Here is a 20,121-nt window from a genome sequence, read left to right on the forward strand (position 1 = left end):
AACAAATACCAAGATAATTACCAATAATTTTTTTTTCCTTTGAAATAATTGCTAATGACAAAACCAATCCATAGACTTAATGGAGATCCATATGGCCCATACTTAATGGAGATCCAATTTTTTTATTTACAAGTAATTTTCATAGACTTTATTTTTAAATAACTTTTTTTTAGAACATATCTACTCTTACATTTATTACTTGTTATAGTAAATATGAGTTTGTTTACTATTATGTTGATTGTTGTATTACATAATTATAATGATGTGTAATTAAATTAAGTGATTGCCTTTTGTTGACAAAGTATGAGATCATTCAAGATCTATTAAAAACATAACCAAAACGTTAAAAATATGTTAAACTCAAGTCATCCATAAGAAACAATAATATATAAGGAAGAAAAGAAAATATATCCCATGCTTTCACAATTTTAATAAGAATTATTTTTTAAATATTAGTGTAAATAATTTTGGATAGTTAATTTTTTATAAATAATGAATACTCATATTCTCTTATAATTTGCTTTGAATTTTCATTTTTTTTTTTAATTTTCATGTATTAATTTCATTTATTTTCTTATGATAAATAAGAGCTCTTATTTTTACACAAACCACTCACTTCATTTTAGTAAAATTAATTACATAAATTAAGGTGATTTGCATAGGATAGTCGAACATAAATTATGGATGATTTATGTAGGTATAAAAAAAGAGATGATTTGTGAATTTCACTAAAACTAAGAGAATATCGATATAATTTACTTAATAATATGACATGCAAAGGAATTACTTCCACAATATAGCTTGAAAGTCAAGTGTGATTTATCATGATTTCTTCAACATCGTAGCATTAAAATTGTAATAGTAGATATCTAATATTTAATACTATATGCCATAAAACCAAAAGCTGGCACTAGTTAGTGCTTTATTAGTTTTTCCTTTTGAAAATATTATGATTAATTGATTCAGACTTGTGGGAAACTGAATGAAAATGCATTCTCTAAATTTGATACAAAGATATAACATAAATTAACTTCAATTAAAATAATCAATTCCGGAACATCACTTTCATGGACTTTAATTATTCTAAAGAATATAGTGTTATCCAAAAATATATTGATGAACATTGACTTTTCATGTTATCTTATTTTTATTATTTTATTTAATTGGTTGGTACACATATTTCAATGAGAATTATAGGGTTTCCTTATTCTCTCTTTTTGTCTTACTCATCATCTCTACACAAACTAATTTGTTGTGACTCTACACTTTTGTCTTCCTCTTATTTTTGTACTAATCTAAAATTCCACTAATACATTAATCATAATCCTTATTTTCATTAAAGATAAAATGTTTTACTCTAAATAATCTATTAGTTGTTTTGATAACAAATGTTATATTCATTTACATTTTTAATATTTTATTCACCTCATAACCAATAAAAAGTATTTAATTCTTCTTCTTTGTGGATCATTATCTTCGACAAATTCACTGATGTAGTGTAGTTTGACTTTTTAATTACGATAATAGTGTAACTTTTCATTTATTATCGGGTGGTGTAAAATTTGTGAAATCGTCAATTGGAAAGGAGTTTCATTTTTTTTGTCCTACTCTTACCTAAATAGTCAACCATATACCCGTTTTATTTTTTAAATGAATTTCCATACAAATCGTTAATCCTATAGGAGTTTTTGGATTTTTTTTAATTTTTAAAACGAAAATCGTCAACTACATAGGAGTTTTAGGTTTTAATATTTTTAAAAGCAAAATCGTTAATCTTGTAGGAGTTTTTCGTTTTAATTTTTTTTTTACTATTAAGAATCGGCTGTGTAGAAGGAAAAAATTTTTATTTTATTTTTTACATTTCCCAACATATCTATCTGGTCTAGACTCATCAACAACATAATCAAATGAATTTTGAATATGAAATTCTCTAATAGCATGTATTGTGGCTTCTTTAGATTCAAATTACATCTCAACAAATAAATCATTGTTATTATTCATTAAACCACTTGTATGACCAAAATCACGACCATCTTCAGAATTTGTGTTACGAAAAAATGATGATGAAAAACTATATGTCATCCTAGAAGATGAACCAACATCGACCTCCTCCTCGTCACTACATATTTCAATGTTTTCTTCATCACTAAAATCGCTAACAATATCTCTTAGAATAACCATCTATTATAAAAAAAATATTAGAAAAATCTGACAATAAATATACTACAGTTGATAAAATATAATAGCTCTACTAACCTCTGAGCAAGTATCAATCTATACGAGAAGAAAACCTCTGAGACAAGTATAAAAGATGGCTAGAAAAAGTTTTAACGGAAATGTATTTAGGAGAAGAACCTTCAAAACATATAATTTTTTAGGAGAAGAAGATGGAGCGTTAGATGATTATATAGTGTTAGGAGAGAAACATGGAAAATAAAAAAAATAAGTCGTATATGAAAACCCCGTCTTCAGAGACGAGTTAGAGATGATTAGGGTTATGTGTGTGTGTAAAACGGCAACAACACGCACGATTTTAAAGATTTACATACATATGTAAAACGCCAACCCCATACACGATTTACATATACATATGTAAAACACCAACCAGATAGACGATTTATATATATATATACACACACGTAAAACTCCAATCACATGAACGATTTCCAAAGGAAATCTTAAAAAAAGTAAAACTCTAGCCTTGTTGCCGAGTTACGTGGGCCAAGGGAAAAAAAGTAATTGAAATCGTGGATGAAGTTGCCGATTTAGCAAAAACTATACTACCTTTGTAATAAGTATAAAATCTATACTACTATGATAAAATTGTAATCAAAGTACACTACATCAATAAATTTGCCCTATTTTTTTTCAAGTTACACTTTTTTAACTCATCATAAAATTGTCCTACCTTCTTCTTCACAATTCATTCCTCCTCTCACTTCTTTTCAAGTTTCAATTTTCAAAGTTACAATATTCTCCATGTTATTCTCAGTTTCACAACATTAACAACAATAAATAAAAACTCATTTTGAAGTTAGTAATTTTCAAGTTACTTCAAGTTCCTATTTTATTATTTATAAGATCACTTGTCATTATTTTTGTATCTATTTTCTATCATAGTCCAACGAAAAAGTGTTACTGAATTAAAAAGAAAAATTTTAAACACAAAAAATAACATTTTTTATATTACATGAAAATTTTCAATCGGTAGAGACATGATGACATAATCATTTTAGAATACATGATACTATTATATGAAGTGTGTACTCTTATCAAACTCCTAGAAGAATTTTTTCAACTAAAAACATTTTCTACCTTTCCTTTTAATTTCAATATTTTATTCACCTTAAAAAATCATGGAGAAACATGGTATGATATTCTAATATTACTAGTTTTCTACAAGTCCAAAAGTATCCCCATTCACATCTAAACCTTTATATCTCCTAATCCATTATAACAAAATTGAATTCTCCTACTTTCATTTATATATTTTATCTTTGTGGACCATCTTAGGTTTTTTCTAAAAACCAAACTTGTAAGATCGAAAAACATGAGAAACTAAAATAAATATTTACTTTTTTTTCTTCACTTTTTGCTTTCTTTATATATTTATTTAACAATTTCATAGATATGCACTATCAACATAGAATTTGATACACACGCAGTAATATATTATTCATCATTAATGTATTACATTTCTTAAGACAAATGATGATTAACATATTAATTATTAATGATACACTAATATTGTAAAATTGCTCGCCACTATTATATGAATCACTTTATTTCCTTTTCCTTTAGCCATTAAGATATTTCACTTCGCCGTATTATCTCTTGCATGCCCCGTGGATTCAACAACAGTTTGAAAGGTTGACTTATTCGAGAATTTTTACTGCATAAACTATTTTCCCTTTATTTAAATAAATAAAAATAATAAAATATATTTATTTTTATAAAGCAACAATATTTAGTAAAAATAAATATACTTCTAGTTGAAATATTAAAAAACTCACAAGATTTTACTAGAAGACAACAAGAAGTGAATCACTAAGAATTGGAGTCTATTCAACAACAACAAAGTACAGCTGTTCAATTCAGTTTGAGTCCAATCATAAATGAATGTAAAATTTATCTATCGGTCTAAAGATTTATGCACAATCAATATATTATTAACTATTAATTTGTATTATTTTTTTAGAAAACCAATAATGATTAAACATAAATAGTAAATTATATAATAATAATCTATAAATACTCTATCCGTATAAACATTTTTTTTGTCATAATAAATTGCCATATAAGCCTAATAATGTGACAAAAAATAACAACAAAGCTTATCTTGAAACCCCAATTGGTCTCTTTTTCCAACTTAATAGATCTCATACACCGTGGCATTCTCATTTTTATGCTCTGATGTTATAAAGTTTTTACACTGGTAGTATATCATCTCTACTGTTGATTTATACTACTTTTGTTTAAAAGTCAATACTAGCTAATATATGAATGGTGAGGATTTACTGACAATGTAAAAAACACTTACACAGTCGATGTATAGATATTAAATCTTTTTTATATATAAAATACTAAAAGCATATTCCCTAAAACACATTAATCTTCAACTATTTTACCAAATTACCCCTATTGAATCCTATCCCTTTCTTCATTTATTACTCTTCTTCTACCAACCATGGGCAATACCGTCATACCAAAAGAACAGACACGAGAATGCACGTTTTGAACCCAAAAAAAAAGCCACCCACTAAAATCCCAAAAGTACCCTTAGACACAAGTCAAAAGGAAAGTGCATTAGGGTAACTTCAACTTCCAACAACACTAAAATAAAAGATACAAAGACTCAAATCCCAAAACTACCCTTAGTTAAAAGTCATAACAGAATAAAATAAAAGGGCATTAATGGAATCTCAAATTCTAACTTCGGGCTCATAAATAAGAAAAAAACTAAAATAAAATAAATAAAAAACACAGAAAAAGAAGAAGAGAGAGAAAGAACACAGAAAAAGAAGAAGAGAGAGAAAGAACCGTTTTTGAGGATTTTGGAGACGTTATCGGATTTGAAATCCTCAACTAGCTGCAATTAATTAACCACGTTTGTGTCCGGAGCCTTAGCTTTTCTTTTTTTTCTTTCTTCATTCTTCCAGAAAGTGCTTTTTTTTTTCTGCTTCCACTTCTCAAAAAAAAATTAATTTTTCTACGTTTCGAATTTCGGGATGGGGAAATTTTGGGGTTGAAAAAGTTTCGATTTTTTGTTTGTTTGTGTAGAATTCGGTGATGTTTACGCCTCAGAAAGTGTTTTCTGGTTGGACCCACACTCCAAAAAAAACCGGGGTTAGTGGAACCGGGTCGGGTTCTTTGGATCCCGGTTCGGGTCATGATTTGGATCACGGTTCGAAGGGGAAAGGTGTTAGCTTTGGTGAGAATGGAGGGAACTTGGATCGACAAGTTTTGGTTGAGAGAATCTCTAATATTGAGAAAGAGGTTAGTTAAGTTAATTGATGTTGTTCTTTAATTAATTTTATATTAATTAATTATTATTGTTGTTCACTTTTTGATATGTTTGTGTTCTTTTTGTTGAATGATTTGATTTTCTTGGTTGGGTAGTTCTTAAGATGGGAATTTTATTTGTTTTTTTTTATATTTTATATTAATTAATTATTACTTTTCACTGTTTTGTGGCCGTTTTGATATGATACTGTTATTATGTTTGTGTTTTTTGTTGTTGTTTTGAATGCTTTGAATTTATTGGTTGCATGGTTCTTAAGATTTGATATTTAACAACTACACAAGCCCTTTTTTGTTTTTGATTCGTGTTTTTTTCCTTCCAATTATTTAGGTAAACTTTGTTATGGGTGTTTGTGAAATTTGGAAAAGAATTCGTTTTTTTTGTTGAAGATTATTGTTTTCTTGGTTGCATGTTTTATCTTGTTATGTTGTCCCAAGAACATGGTTTGAGTGTAGTAGTCAATTGGTTACTGATTCGCATTTCAGCTCTGAATTTGCTTTTGGTTTTAGTTCATAAACTTCTCACACTATTCTCTCCTTTTGTTTGTTTATTTGCTTGAAATTGTGAAACCGTTGATTTTGATAAAAGCTTCATGATTAGATATTTACGATGGTGTACATTGTAGTGTGCTTTCTGTTTATTCGGTGGTATGGTTTTTCTGTTATTACGGTATTGAGGATCTCTGTATGATTGGTTTTAGAGGTTTGGTGGTAATAAGAGATTTGAAATTTGTAGCAATGCATGATGCTTTCGAGATTTGGGTGTTTTAAGGTTGGCAGGAGTGATAGATTTTTTAAAACTTACATTCCCGATCTTAGTTCAATTGGGGGTGAAAGTGAAAAGTGTTGATTTGAATTCTCAAATGCAAGCACAAGACTCTTGTAGTCTCTTTACAATGAATTTACCGAAAGATTGGGATTTTTGGTGTATTGTTTTTTCCATCTCTGCTTTGGTTTTGCTATTTGCATGTTCATGTGTTCCTGCACTAATTTTATTGTGTTTTGATCTGATAATTTATGTCTTTTGGGCCAGCTTTACGAGTACCAGTTCAATATGGGTCTTCTCTTGATTGAGAAAAAAGAGTGGAACTCCAAGTATAATGACCTGAGTCAGGATTTAGCAGAAGTTAAGGATGCTCGTGAGCAAGAAAAAGCGGCTCATTTAATTGCTATATCCGAGGCAGAGAAGCGTGAAGAAAATCTAAGGAAGGCATTGGGTGTTGAGAAAGAATGTGTGCTTGATGTAAGATTTTTCAGTTCCATGTTTTTGTGCATATGAATTAACTTGTTTCTTATATATAAATGCATGCTTCTTTTATCAAACGTTATTTTTGGATAATTTGTATCAATTGATACATATGTTTATTGCATGCTGATGTTTGGAAACTTGTGTATAAACAGCTCGAGAAGGCTCTGCGAGAAATGCGCTCGGAGCATGCAAAAATTAAATTTACGGCTGACTCAAAGTTGGCTGAAGCTAATGCATTAGTAGCTAGCATAGAAGACAAATCTTTAGAATTAGAAGCCAAGTTACACTCTGCTGATGCCAAACTTGCTGAAATAAGCAGAAAGAGTTCCGAGATTGATAGGAAATCTCAAGACGTGGAGATTCAAGAATCTGCACTTCGAAGGGAACGTTTATCCTTCATTGCAGAGTATATTCTCTATTCTCTTTCAATTTCAAGATTTTTATTATTTTTCACTTTGTAATATGTTATATCATTTCCCTTGAATAATTTATTTTGAATTATATGACAGGCAAGAAGCGCACGAGAGTACTTTGTCTAAGCAGAGAGAGGACTTGCGAGAATGGGAAAAGAAATTGCAGGAGGGAGAAGAGAGGCTAGCCAAAGGTCAAAGAATTCTCAGTGAAAGAGAGCAGAGGGCTCACGATATTGACAAAATATGCCGGCAGAAAGAGAAGGACCTTGAAGAGGCACAAAAGAAAGCCGATGCAACTAATATAACCTTGAGAAGTAAAGAAGATCATGTGAACGTCAGGCTTGCTGATATAACTCTAAAAGAGAAGGTAAATATATGATTTCACGTGATATTGTTTTACCCTATTTTTCTTAATTTCGATATATTAAGTTTTGATATGTCAATAACATCTGATGTAGGAAATTGATACTGTGAGATTGAACTTAGACCTCAAAGAGAAGGAGTTATCTACATGGGAGGAAAAGCTCAATGCTAGAGAAAATGTATGTTCTAGTAGTTTATTTTTTATTTTTTCGGGTATTTAAGCAGACTAACATTGTCGGTCTGACCCTTCCCTGGATCCTGCACATAGCAGGATCTTCAAGTTGCCCTTTTTTATTAGAGTAAATACTAATTTCAGTCCCTCATTTTTTTCGACCTTACCAGTTTGGTCCCTTAAAAATTGGAAATTACAAAATGGTCCGCAAAAATTTCAAATGTGGGTCAAATTAGTCATTTTAACAATGTTTACAACATTTGATAGGGACTAATTTGACCTACATTTGAAATATTTGTGGGCCATTTTAGGTTTTTTAATTTTTGAGGGATCAAACTGGTAATGTCGAAAAACATGAGGAACTGAAATGAGTATTTTGCTCAATATCATGCAACTTGTTGTCATTGAAAATTTAGAATAGTGGTTTTGTATTAAAATTTTATCTCTGTGTTGGAATTGTTTGGCCATTGGAACAGTTGTCTTAAATTGTCTAACTAATCATATCGTTAGTTATTGAATGGTATAATATTTTGGCATGCCGTTATGACACTTTTTCCGTTTTCTTTCCTTCACTGAATTTCTGCATGGACACTTTGCAGGTTGAGATTCAGAAGCTTCTCGATGAACATAATGCTATTCTTGATGTGAAGAAGGAGGAGTTTGAGGTGGAATTGGATGAGAAAAGAAAATCCTTCGAAGAAGGACTACAAAATAGATTGGTCGAAGTGGAAAAGAAAGAATCGGAAATCAATCACATGGAAGAGAAAGTTGCAAAACATGAGCAGGCATTGGAAAAGAAGGCAGAAAAGCTAAAGGAGAAAGAGACGGAGTACGAACTGAAATTCAAAGCTTTGAAGGAAAGGGAGAAGTCTGTCAAGTCCGAGGAAAATGACTTGGCTAAGGAGAAAGGGAAAATAGAGGGTGAAAGGGCGGAATTGCTCAGTCTTAAGGCTGAAGTTGAGAAAATACGGGATAACAACGAAGAAGAGTTGTCGAGGATAAAGACAGAGACAAATCGGCTTAAAGTGACCGGGGAGGAGAGGTCTGAATATCTGCGGTTGCAGTCACAGTTGAAGAATGAAGTTGATCAGTACAGGCACCAGAAAGAACTGCTTATGAAGGAAACTGACGACTTGCGGCAGCAAAAAGAGACTTTCGAAAGGGAATGGGAAGAGCTGGATGTGAAAAGAGCAGATTTGGAGAAAGAGTTGAAAAATGTGATTCAACAGAAGGAAGAAATATTAAAACTGCAACAAACCGAAGAAGCAAGGTTAAAGAATGAGAAGCAGGCCACAGAGGATTATGTACAGAGGGAGTTGGAAACTCTTAAGTTGGCTAAAGAGTCATTTGCTGCGGAAATTGAGTTGGAGAAGTCAAGCCTATATGAAAAAACACAGAGTGAGAAAAATCAAATGCTAATGGATTTTGAGCTCCGGAGACAAGAACTTGAAGCTGATATGCAGAATCAGTTGGAGCAGAAGGAAAATGACTTGCTTGAGAGGAGGAAGTTATTTGAGGAAAAACGGGAGGATGAGTTAAATAATATTAATTTCTTGAGAGATGTAGCCAATAGAGAAATGGAGGAAATGAAGCTTCAAAGAAGTAAATTAGAGAAGGATAAACAAGAAGCTGATGAGAATAAAAATCATCTTGAAAGGCAAAGGACGGAAATGCAGGTCGACATAGATGTACTTGTTGACCTTAATAGGAAGCTGAAAAATCAGAGGGAACAATTCGTTGTGGAGAGACGGCGTTTTATTGACTTTGTTGAGAAACTTAGGAGTTGCCAAAACTGTGGTGAAATAATCTCTGAATTTGTGCTGTCTGATTTACAATCCTCTGCTGACATTGAAAACTTTGAGGCGCCTTCTCTTCCGAAATTGGCAGGTGATATTATACAGGGTGCTTCGGATGCAAATCTTGATTCTTCGAGGCAAAGTACTGAATTGTCTCCTGTGGCTGAGCCAAAGTCCCCAGTTTCTGGTGGCATGTCTTGGCTACGTAAATGCACCTCTAAGATTTTTAAGATCTCCCCGATTAAAAAGATCGAAGCTGAAGATGTTGAAAATTTAACAGATGCGGCAATTTTGTCTGCCGAGAAAGCCAACATAGAAGGTTCACCTGTCAGAATTCCTGGCACTGAAATTGAAACAGAGTTGTCGTTTGCTATTGTGAATGATTCTTTTGATGCCCGGAGGGTACAATCTGACAATGATATCACAGTGGTTGAAGTCGACCATGATCCATCAATTGACAATCAGAGCAATATTGACAGTAAGGCACCAGAAGATTCCCAGCCTCTTGATTCAAAAATTGGGCAGAGGAAACCTCGCAAGGGAGGGGTACGGACCAGAGTAAAGCGTACAAACACTATTAAGTCCGTTCTTAAAGAGGCTGAGGCTATACTTGGGGAACCGGAAGGTTCTGAAGCAGTACCTGGGGAATCTGTTGATGATCGTGAGACTGAGTTTCCTAATGGAAATGCTGATGATTCTGCCGATGTAAATTCTGAAAGTCAGAAACCATCCAGTAGAGGAATAGCAGCAAATGTAAGGAAGCGAAACCGTGTTCAAACATCTCAAATGACTGTTAGTGGTCATGATGGCGATGCCAGCGAAGGACATGCTGATATACCAGGTCAACGCAAAAGGAGGCGGCAGAAGGCTGCTCCTCCTCTTGTACAACCTGCTCGTGAAACAAGATACAATTTGAGGCGGCCCAAAGTGTAAGTGAAATACCTTTTTGTTGATTTAGATCTGTAATTTACATTTTGTAATTTATCATTGCCAAAAAGTCTTTTTGTCTACTAACATGTGGATATGTGCTGAATTTTTATAGTGGAGCAACAACTTCATCTGCTAGAGCTATTGTATCTGGTGGCAACAAGGAAAGTGAGGGAGAGGTTAATCGGGTAAAAGATACCGAAGAAGGAATTGTCTTCTCAAAAACTTCTCGTTCACATTCAGTCAATGTTACTAATGAGAATGACGGAAGCATACATCTTGTGCAGGTAAGCTTGGAATAGCATCTTAGTCAGGCCCATACTTTCATTCCTTTTATTTTCGTATTTTATGAGGGCGAGCTTTGGCGCAACGATAAGGATAAGGTTGCTGCCTTGTGACTTTGAGGCCACAACTTCAAATATTTGAAACACTCTCCACTTATAGGGGTAAGGTTGTACATCTACCTTCAACAAACCCTACAAGGTGGAGCCTTGTGCATCACGCTGATTTTTATTTTTAGTGTAAATTACACTGACACCCATTGAATTTTACTTAAATGACACTTTTTACCCCTCCTTATTTTACATCTACACGAACCTCCCTCAATTGATATAAAGTCGTAACACCTAATACCCTTGCCAATAATTGTCCGTTAAAGATGCACTATCGTACCATTTTACTCATTTACATCAAATCTCTCATTGCATCAGAAGCTGTCATTTCCCCAGAGAAGCCTACCAATATTCATGGTCACGGGTTACTCTCACTTAATCTCTTAGTTTAATCCCAATTTTTTAGTTTTTATTTTTCATGTGAGCTAGCGCTGAAGATTAATTTGTGAGCTAGTCTCAATTCTCAGGCACTAAATTGTGAATCAATCTCCAACACTGGTCTCCCTTGATACCCTCCGACAATACACTCCTTCCTTACACCTATTTCCTTGTCTCCGACAGCCCCTCAACCCGGATTCCTGTAATCCCTATTTGTCGATAGTGATCACCAATTCAGGTTGTGCTGAATCTACGACTGGTGGTTCAACATCCAATGACCGCGGCAGCGCAGGTAAAGATCGAGGTTGGGCTTTGGTTGGTGAGTGACAATTATAAATTATTGGTGGCTCTGGTCCTTGAGCGGATGGGGGGTGGTGGCGGTGCTAAGGCAGAGGAGGATATCGCGATGCTATTTTCTCTCCCAAAACCCTCAAAATCCCTGAAGTGCAAGCGTGTTCTATGTGTTTTAGGTTGAGGGCATATCCGATTTTTACCAACTTCCATTACTGTAGTTAGTTCACGTCGTCAGATCTAGGGGTTTTGTGTATGTGTAAAGAAAGGAGCAGTAGTAAGTGTTATTAGAGTAAAACTCGGGTGTCAGTGTAAATTTTCTCTTATTTTCATCATTATATTGATCATTACAATTTTGACATCTGGGATTGATAGTAAACTCCATATATTAGTAACTCATGGATGTTGAATTAATGTTTAAAGTGCGCTATTGCTTGTTTGACTCAGAAATTCGTGGAGACCCATGAGACTTACGGTGATATGACAAGAACCGTTGCAGACAATATAGCCTTGAGCGAGGAGGTGAATGGAACAGCAGATGATGTAGAAGAGCATGACAGTGGGTATAGGACTGAATCCCATGGTGACGATGCTGACGGAGTTCGCAACGAGGATGAGGATGACGAAGACTATCAACATCCGGGTGAAGCTTCGATAGGCAAGAAGCTTTGGACTTTTTTCACTACATAACTCTAAACCAACTTCTTTGTAATGTTAGCTTTTGGTTTTTGTGTCTTTGACCCCAACAAGTTTAGGAATGATGTTGGTAAGTTATGTTGTATTTTAACAATTTGGAAGTGGATCTAAGTTATAAGTAGGAGTACTTAGAAGGAGGGTTGATTGAATTTTCTTTAGCTTTTTTTTTTGTTAATTTGTTTTCATGGATATTTAGAACCTTTGGTATTTGTTGATAAATTTGAGGCATTTGATAGTGTAGCTTCAAGTTTAGAGATTGGAAATTGATTGTATTGAAATGGATGTATCTCTTTATTTCTTATCATAATGTTTGAATTCAATGAAGATTCTATTGTGTATGCATGCATGCAAGGTGGGTTCATATCCAAGTGGTATTTCACTTTATCACATAAATTGGAAAAAAGATTGAATAAGAGTTTTATATAATGTCAGTTCATCATTTATCATTCATTTTTAATCATTATTGACTCTTAAAAAAAAGTAATGTAAATGAATGATGAATTATATATAGACTTTGTATAAATTTTTATATTGACAATACATAGATATTACTGATTAATATATATCAAGTGAGTAAATTTTAATTTCTGGGTCTGTCATTTCATTGAGCATTGTTATTGTAAAAATGATATTTCTTCAATATGCTGAAATTTTTCAGATTTTCAATAGAGGGATTATTTTGCATCTAAAGTTCATGTTTGTTGATGCATCTTTAGTTGTAAACACTCAAGATTGAATAAAAATTACTGTTTATGGTCCACCAAAAATATGTATTAGATATTATCTTCATATATTATGATAGATAAATTTACATATTTTCATATATAAACAACTATTTGGGTATCTTTCTGTAGAGAAAGAAATATTTATGCATCAAATTTTAAGGATAAATCTATGTTGATAAATGTCCAATGAATTGGAAATGGGGCTAAGATATTTGCAAATATTTATGCATCAAATTTTGTGGGTATACATGCTTGGAGAAGATTTGTGAACAAACAGGGTTCTAACCATATCTCAACTATGAAGTTATTAACTGTTTCTTACATAATTGTATTCACAATATCTTAACTATGAAGTCACTATTACTTTCCTAGTTATTTTAAAATGTACTACGCAATCATAATTGTAGTCTCGATATTACAGTTTTCAATATCTTCACAACAACATCACAAATTCCATTGCCGCTGTCACATCGACTACATTTTCCCATAATTGTAGTAAACACAATATAATTGTAACCAAAATTTAAAACACAACTCTCCTACATTGTAGATAAACTTACCTTAAAAAGTACTTTGATGTGTTTGCTTGCCTTCAACAGCTTATGAAACAATCTCTATAATGGAACCAAACAATCTAGAACATTTCACCATGCACACTTGACTCAGATTGTTCAATGTTAATTTGCAATCTAGAACTATTTATTAATCCATAGAGTTGATACCAAACCATAAACTCTATAATTCATAAGCAAATATTTCAGTTCAACCAGTCAAATAGTTTTCCAAGCACATTTCATAATCTCAGACTATAATATTTTATTTGCAGGTAGATATGCCACAAAAACAGAGAAGATTTGTATGCAGGAAATCCAATAGATAATGATATTTACAATGTTGTGAAACCCGAGCCGGACGTCAAACCAAAAGAGGCCCCATATAAGGTTCAACTAATTTAAACGATTAAACTATCCAGTCGGACAAGATGATTTCATATGTAATTAATAATTTTTATCAATAAATATATAATTATATAAAAGTGTAAAATTTTGTATAATTAATATTATATATAATTTTATTCAAATAACATTTCTTAATATATTTGGTCCAAGTAAAACAAAATATTGGAATAATGTTCCGTTTTTCACAAATTTTAAGTAAACCATCCGGTTTAAGTCCCGGTTTAACCGGATTTAACATGATTGGACTGGAATTTCCCGGTCCAAAGCGGTCCAACTCTCATTCAATTAAGACTACAAACCAAAGTCATTTTCAAGTCCGGCCAGTGGTCAAACTGGTCTAACCACCTAGTACGGTCCACTGGTTATTTGTACTCAAGTTTAACCAATTAACCATCCTCATTAAAGAGAAAACATAGATTATCAATCACCATCATTAAAGTAAATAATTTAAAACACAGCATTTATAAAAACAAGTACTACTTCAAAATGAAATTGTCAAGCACTGTTAGATCCTTATTAAAAACTACTTCAGTTCTCTGTGCCATGATCAAAATGTCTACTTGATCATTCATATGAAATCACTTACTTTCTGAAGATTAATACCAAAATGACAACTTGGTCGTTCATATGAAATAACTTTCCAATTTGACTTAATTGAAGAAGATATTGAAGTGATTTCCATGTGATATTAATTGTCTTTGAATCTTCAAGTTTCTACCTAAACCACCACCTTTGGACTGCAGACAAAGGAGTATTCAAGATCGGCGCGTGGCGGTGGATAAGTGGATTAACAGTTCTCCCAATTTTAGCCCAAACACTCTGATGGTAAGCAGCAGTAACAGGAGCTTGATACATCAGCTTCAAAAGCTACAGAAAAGCAAAAATGAAACAAAATGCCATTAGAGCTGTAGACTGTAGCAATGGCTTTTTAACATAAAAATTCATGCTTTTTTTTGCTTATTGGGTTTAACTTTTAGAGAGTCGACAAAGTTTTACGTGGCTGTCAACTGCCTCACACAACCTTCACCTTTAGCCGACTCTACCTAGTGGGATAAAGACTTGGTTGTTGTTGTATTGGGCTTAACCGTTTAAGGAATTACTTTCTAGAGAATATCGGAAAAGTATAATAATATAAGATTGCAAGATTACAAAATTTTAAAAAGTCATTCATTTATTTGATAAAAATGAACACATTACACCAGGCATGTTACAGTATAGGCAATGAAGGACAAGTCATATCTCAAGACCATATGGTGAGATACCAATCTTCTTTGTGGGTGCATAGTGATGCATGAAATGAACACATGAATTTAATAGGTAACTAACATTACTTAAACAGAAATCTCAACATATATAGACATTCAAATTGGAAAGAAACAAACCTGCCAGTACATGAATGTCTGTATTATATTGCGCTGCCACCTGCATGTGTGGTTCAAAATGAGGGTTACGTAAAAGCAAACTGTATCTTCAAGAGAAAAAGGATATGTAGAAAAGAATCATAAAGGGGGAAAATAAAGGAAAGGCTTGAAAAACTGACGAGAACAGTGAGATGATCAGCAGGAATCCAAGTCCAATCTCGGCATGTGATGTCAGTATGTTGAGGGTTGTATTGTTTGATTCTACCCAAACACAAGGCTCTTCCAAGTATTTCCTATTCAAGTGAACAAGAAACAAAAAAAAGGTAATTGAACGATATTTAAAATCAAGAACACTCTAATTCCGATGGAGATAATTTGTGATACAAATTTAACATTGAAAAGAGAGAAGAACAACATGATCTCATGAGTATTATTATAATGAAATGTCCTGAAAAAACTCAATCCAATAAATACTAGCTCCAAGGAACAGCAGCAGCTATGCATAATTATTAGCTCCGACTCCCATTTCTATCAAACTTTTGAGATAATTAATCTTCTTACAATAGTTATCTATCCTTGTTTTATTTTGTTTACAGGGATACAGTAACTAAATATTTGTTGGATAACCACATTTCAAGCTTTCGGGATAATTGTTCTTCAAGTAAAAGTGTTACTAATAACATAGTCTAGGACATAAACATAGCTTAATGCATAATTGTTAAACTCCTGAGTTAACTCGTAAACTCTTATGAGCTTTTGATCGTAGGTCACAAAATCGAGTTACTCTCATATAAACTTTCTTTTTGGTAAGCTCAAACGAGTTCAACTAAATTGTAATGAGATTGGTAAACTCTTGAGTTGTCTTGCGAGTTTACGAGCTTACATTCATGCATTGATTTCGTCTCAAAAATATTTTTCTCACTATCGTTGGATACACAGGTTGGATTAGCTCTGTCAGTCTGTTGCAATATATAATGGATATATAAAGCTAATTTCCCTTTTTAATATTTTTTTGTATTATTGTATCAATCTACACAATAAAGTATCAATTAAAAATCGTATATCAGTTGGGGTCAAATATTGAATTATGATTGTAAGTTATATTGTATTTATTTAATTATGAAGTTAGAATGCTTGATAATAGTTTTGGGTATGTCATGGAAGACAAAAGTTTGTATTAGAACCCAACAATTAACCAATGAAATGGATAGAATGAGTTATGATACCAGTCTTGTGCTTAAAAAAAGCAATGCTGTATCTTTTAGCTATATATATTTCATTTTCACATCAATAGCATAGACATTAAAATGGTTATTTACCTGTACAAGGTAGAGCGGCTGAAATTACGTCGAAGGAACTTGGCAACATGTTCTAATGCCCGACATAAGATTGGGATCAATGCAACTGCAACATAATCATACAAAGGCAGTAGGGAGTGAACAATAGGCCAAGAAGCAAAGATGTCTCATGAGTTAACGGATCAAGGAATACTCACATTTAAGGCAAAGATGTGAAGTAACAAATGAAAGGCAGTAAATGAAGATTATAAAATCTTTTGCCGCAATTATTGACTGAAAGTAAATTTGCAAGGCCTGCAAATTCCATGCTCTTGGTTTCTACAATGGAATAAGACAATGTATTAAAGATAGCAGCAAGCCATCAACACATCAAGCTAATTTTAAAAAAGGGCGGCCCAGTGGGATCTGGTGATGGTAGGTGTACGCAACCTTACCCACGCAAGTGGATCTAGGATTTGAACTTGTGACCTCTTGGTCACTAAGTAACAACCTTACTGTTGCACCGAGGCTCACCCTCTATCAAGCTAATATTAAAGCAAAATAAAAACTTACCCCATATAGCGAGTACAAGGAGTATAGAGAAGAGCATGTAGTACCCATAAAAGAAAGCCGGTAAGCCCTATTAGAAAGATTTCTAGGAACCAGTGGAACAACTGCTAGGACAGCCACAACAAACACCTAAATAAAATAAGAAATGAGATTTAAAAAAGAATCGGCATCGAAGTGATCCAGAAGAATAAGCAGGCAGGCTAAAGAAAAAAAGTAAATTATCATAGAACTTGGCAAATTCACACTTTCAATGCATCATAGAATATCCTAGTAAAATCTCAATCCATTATAGAATATGCTCAGCATGGAAATTTTAACATCCAGAAAAATAAATCCAATCAGCGATAGCATATAAGACTGAGAACTGAAAAAAAGAGTGTCAAAAATGTTCATTACAATGTTCATATGCAAGCTGGTGTATATGTTTACCAGAGCTCCTGTACAAATTTAAACATGCAACAGTTAATAAGACTGTACCCAAGCATTGACAGAAAACTGAATCGTCTGCTTATCCCAACGCAAAGGAGTTGGATTAGGACCAGTCGTTGCAGAAGTTCCTGACGATCTATTAGCTGATCCTGCTGAAGATTACAACACATAAGCAAGACTCAGATTAGCATGCAAAATAAGAACAAACATATATGACAATCCAGATTCTAGTCTTCAAAACATTGAAACACAATTCTCTCATTTTGGTAGAGAACTGCGAATTAGTTCTCTCGAGAGAACCAATTCGTGGTTCTTTTGCAAACTGGTTCCCTTTAAGGAATGAACCGGATTTATACCTACAGTTTGAGTAAAATAAAAGAAGAATAATTGATAATGTACATGAATGAGTTACAACAAACAAGAAAGAATTTTATCCTTATGTATTTTTCCTATGGTGAAACAAAAGTTAATTCAAACCTACAAGAAACAGCACTAGAAACAACTATGCAGAGAAATATAGAAACCCTACCGAATATAACCCTAGCGCATTGGTATTTGACAGAGTAACATACCACATATTACGTACCCACACCCATACCAAAGAAAACCAGGTATCAGGTGACTATGCTTCAAAAATTCTCCATTCTAAGTTTGCTAGAACTGTAGTTGTGGAGAGAGGTCAACTCATTGACCAATTGAGCCATGAGCCCAAGATTTCGACGTTGATATCTAGAAGGGATATGAAGCCTATGCTGACATGGAAGAGAGAGAAAATTCATTTGCACGAAGGAAGTTAGAATATTGTGAGTGACTTTACGGTTATATAGGAGTGGGTGAGACAGTAAGGGGCATCTTTTGTAATGATTGGGAAACTAATAGGACAACGAACATTTCATTCTCTGTAGGGGCTGGGCTCTGTGGTGGTAGAAGATAATCTACTGCATCTTTTATGATCATTTGATACTAGAACGTAACAAAGTCTTCTAAAAATCTAAGAGAATTGTAGAAATGAGAATTCACCTGAACTTCTTGCACGAGTTTGCCCATCCGATGGCGATGGTGATGACGATGTTGGAGATGGTCGCGCTGGCTGGGATGAACTGCTAGTAGACATTGGTTCGACCACAAGATCAGCATCCTGTTTATTGCCCAATAGTTCAAAGCAATTCAGTGAAAATGAAACAAAATCTCCAGAAATAAAACAATACACACTGCATTCCCGGAAAAAAAAAAGGTGCTTAAGGTAATTCAAAACATGACATCTTGGAAAAACAAATCCAAAGGGATTTTCATGACATCCAAGATCATTCAAACAAGAATAGCAAGTTACACACAAAGAGAACAGTTGAGTAACAAAAACAACAACCATAACTTTTTCTCAAAGCTAAAAATGGTTGAAGGAAAAAAGCTAGAAATGAAAATTAAGCTGTATTAAAAGATTCAGAAATGGAATACCAAGGCCAGCCAGGCTTTAAAAAACTGTTGACTAAACATTGTATAAACCATCAAATAACACTAGCCTAAAGTGAATACCATTAACTAAGTAAAAACCCATAATTTTACACATATATGTAAGAATAATATAATACAAATCATGTATATCAATGAAGACAAATAGAAGAAAAGTAAGCAAAGACTTCCAAACTATTAAACAAACTGTTGTTAAAATCAATATTCCATTGACAGAACCAATAATTCAGATATCAAAGTGAACCAACTCAGTCAAAATGAAGAAGGGGTAAACTAACTCTTCAAACAAATGCATTTTAGGCCCCATTAAGTGTAAGCTTTTTTCATTAAAAATGTTCTTTATATAAAATAATCACTTCTAGCATCTACATGTATGCTTGCTTGGATTTTCACTAAAAGCAGAAGCTGAATAAAAGCAAAAAATTCAGATTATATTAGAAGCTATATTTCTCAGATTCTAAAAAAAGCTCCTTCAAAAGATAACAGCATGTAAAAAAACACATCTAATATTTGCAATCATACTCAAAAATAGCTTCTGATTTGCATAAAAGCTCTACAATCAAAATCACTTTTTTAAGGTTAAACAAACAAACCCTTACTTCAATGGATTCACATCTATACAATTAAATAAAAACATGGATTATAGATCCAAATTCCAAACCCTAGGGTTGACCATATTAGACCAAACTAAAATCACAACTATCTATTTGCGAGTTGATTTTTCGGGAGAAAATAAAACTAAACAGAAAACAGACAAGTATATTTTTAATTTCATAATTCTTAAACCTCTAGATACTGCCCTCCAAAACCCGACTCGCAAAAATAAAAACAGACTCGGCACGAAAGGCCGAGTCGGAGGAAATAAAAAGAGAATTAATTAGAAAGTAGATGGAAAAGAAGAAATACGATGTAGCGATGATAGAATTTGAGTTTGTAGTGATTGATAACATCAGGACGAGAAGCCAAATGAGGAGGAATGAGAATATTGGACCAATAATCAGACCACCTTGGATCGTTTTCGTAATCGTACGATGTAGCCGCAATTCTCTTCAATTTCTGTTCTTCTTCCACCATTTCTTTCTCTCTCTTCTTTCTCTCTCTTCTTTCTTCTTAAGAACCACTACAGTGATTAC

The 20,121-nt window shown here is 33.1% G+C and overlaps 2 protein-coding genes across 4 annotated transcripts; one reads left to right on the plus strand and one right to left on the minus strand.

The window, feature by feature from the left end:
• LOC109356613 (protein CROWDED NUCLEI 1) lies at positions 4,982-12,498 on the plus strand. 2 transcript variants are annotated; one of them, XM_019600024.1, is made up of 9 exons: positions 4,982-5,107; positions 5,281-5,496; positions 6,554-6,763; positions 6,922-7,175; positions 7,279-7,549; positions 7,641-7,724; positions 8,317-10,442; positions 10,556-10,727; positions 11,949-12,498. In XM_019600024.1, the coding sequence occupies exons 2-9, from the start codon at positions 5,290-5,292 to the stop codon at positions 12,189-12,191; spliced, it is 3,567 nt and encodes a 1,188-aa protein (XP_019455569.1). In that variant the 5' UTR covers positions 4,982-5,107; positions 5,281-5,289; the 3' UTR covers positions 12,192-12,498. The 2 variants fall into 2 exon arrangements, with proteins under 2 accessions (XP_019455569.1, XP_019455568.1); XM_019600023.1 differs by having other exon boundaries at positions 4,984-5,162.
• Positions 14,281-20,121, minus strand: LOC109357131. Of its 2 annotated transcripts, none has more exons than XM_019600875.1 (9): positions 19,895-20,121; positions 18,539-18,656; positions 17,567-17,670; positions 17,093-17,218; positions 16,738-16,858; positions 16,562-16,646; positions 15,422-15,535; positions 15,264-15,303; positions 14,281-14,748 (listed from the first exon to the last, which is right to left on the minus strand). In XM_019600875.1, exons 1-9 carry the CDS (start codon positions 20,060-20,062, stop codon positions 14,596-14,598), a joined length of 1,029 nt encoding a protein of 342 aa, XP_019456420.1. In that variant the 5' UTR covers positions 20,063-20,121; the 3' UTR covers positions 14,281-14,595. The 2 variants fall into 2 exon arrangements, with proteins under 2 accessions (XP_019456420.1, XP_019456421.1); XM_019600876.1 differs by having other exon boundaries at positions 17,567-17,667; positions 19,895-20,113.

Source organism: Lupinus angustifolius, chromosome LG09 (assembly GCF_001865875.1).
Source record: "Lupinus angustifolius cultivar Tanjil chromosome LG09, LupAngTanjil_v1.0, whole genome shotgun sequence".
Lineage (NCBI taxonomy): Eukaryota > Viridiplantae > Streptophyta > Magnoliopsida > Fabales > Fabaceae > Lupinus > Lupinus angustifolius.

Coding starts and splice junctions, on each gene's coding strand:
- LOC109356613 (XM_019600024.1), top strand. CDS start 5,290: ATGTTTACGCCTCAGAAAGTGTTTTCTGGTTGGACCCACACTCCAAAA. Junction 7,176..7,278: donor CGTTTATCCTTCATTGCAGA/GTATATTCTCTA, acceptor ATTATATGACAG/GCAAGAAGCGCACGAGAGTA. Junction 7,550..7,640: donor ATATAACTCTAAAAGAGAAG/GTAAATATATGA, acceptor CATCTGATGTAG/GAAATTGATACTGTGAGATT.
- LOC109357131 (XM_019600875.1), bottom strand. CDS start 20,062: ATGGTGGAAGAAGAACAGAAATTGAAGAGAATTGCGGCTACATCGTAC. Junction 17,219..17,566: donor AGTTTTCTGTCAATGCTTGG/GTACAGTCTTAT, acceptor TATTTTATTTAG/GTGTTTGTTGTGGCTGTCCT. Junction 15,304..15,421: donor CTGATCATCTCACTGTTCTC/GTCAGTTTTTCA, acceptor CCACACATGCAG/GTGGCAGCGCAATATAATAC.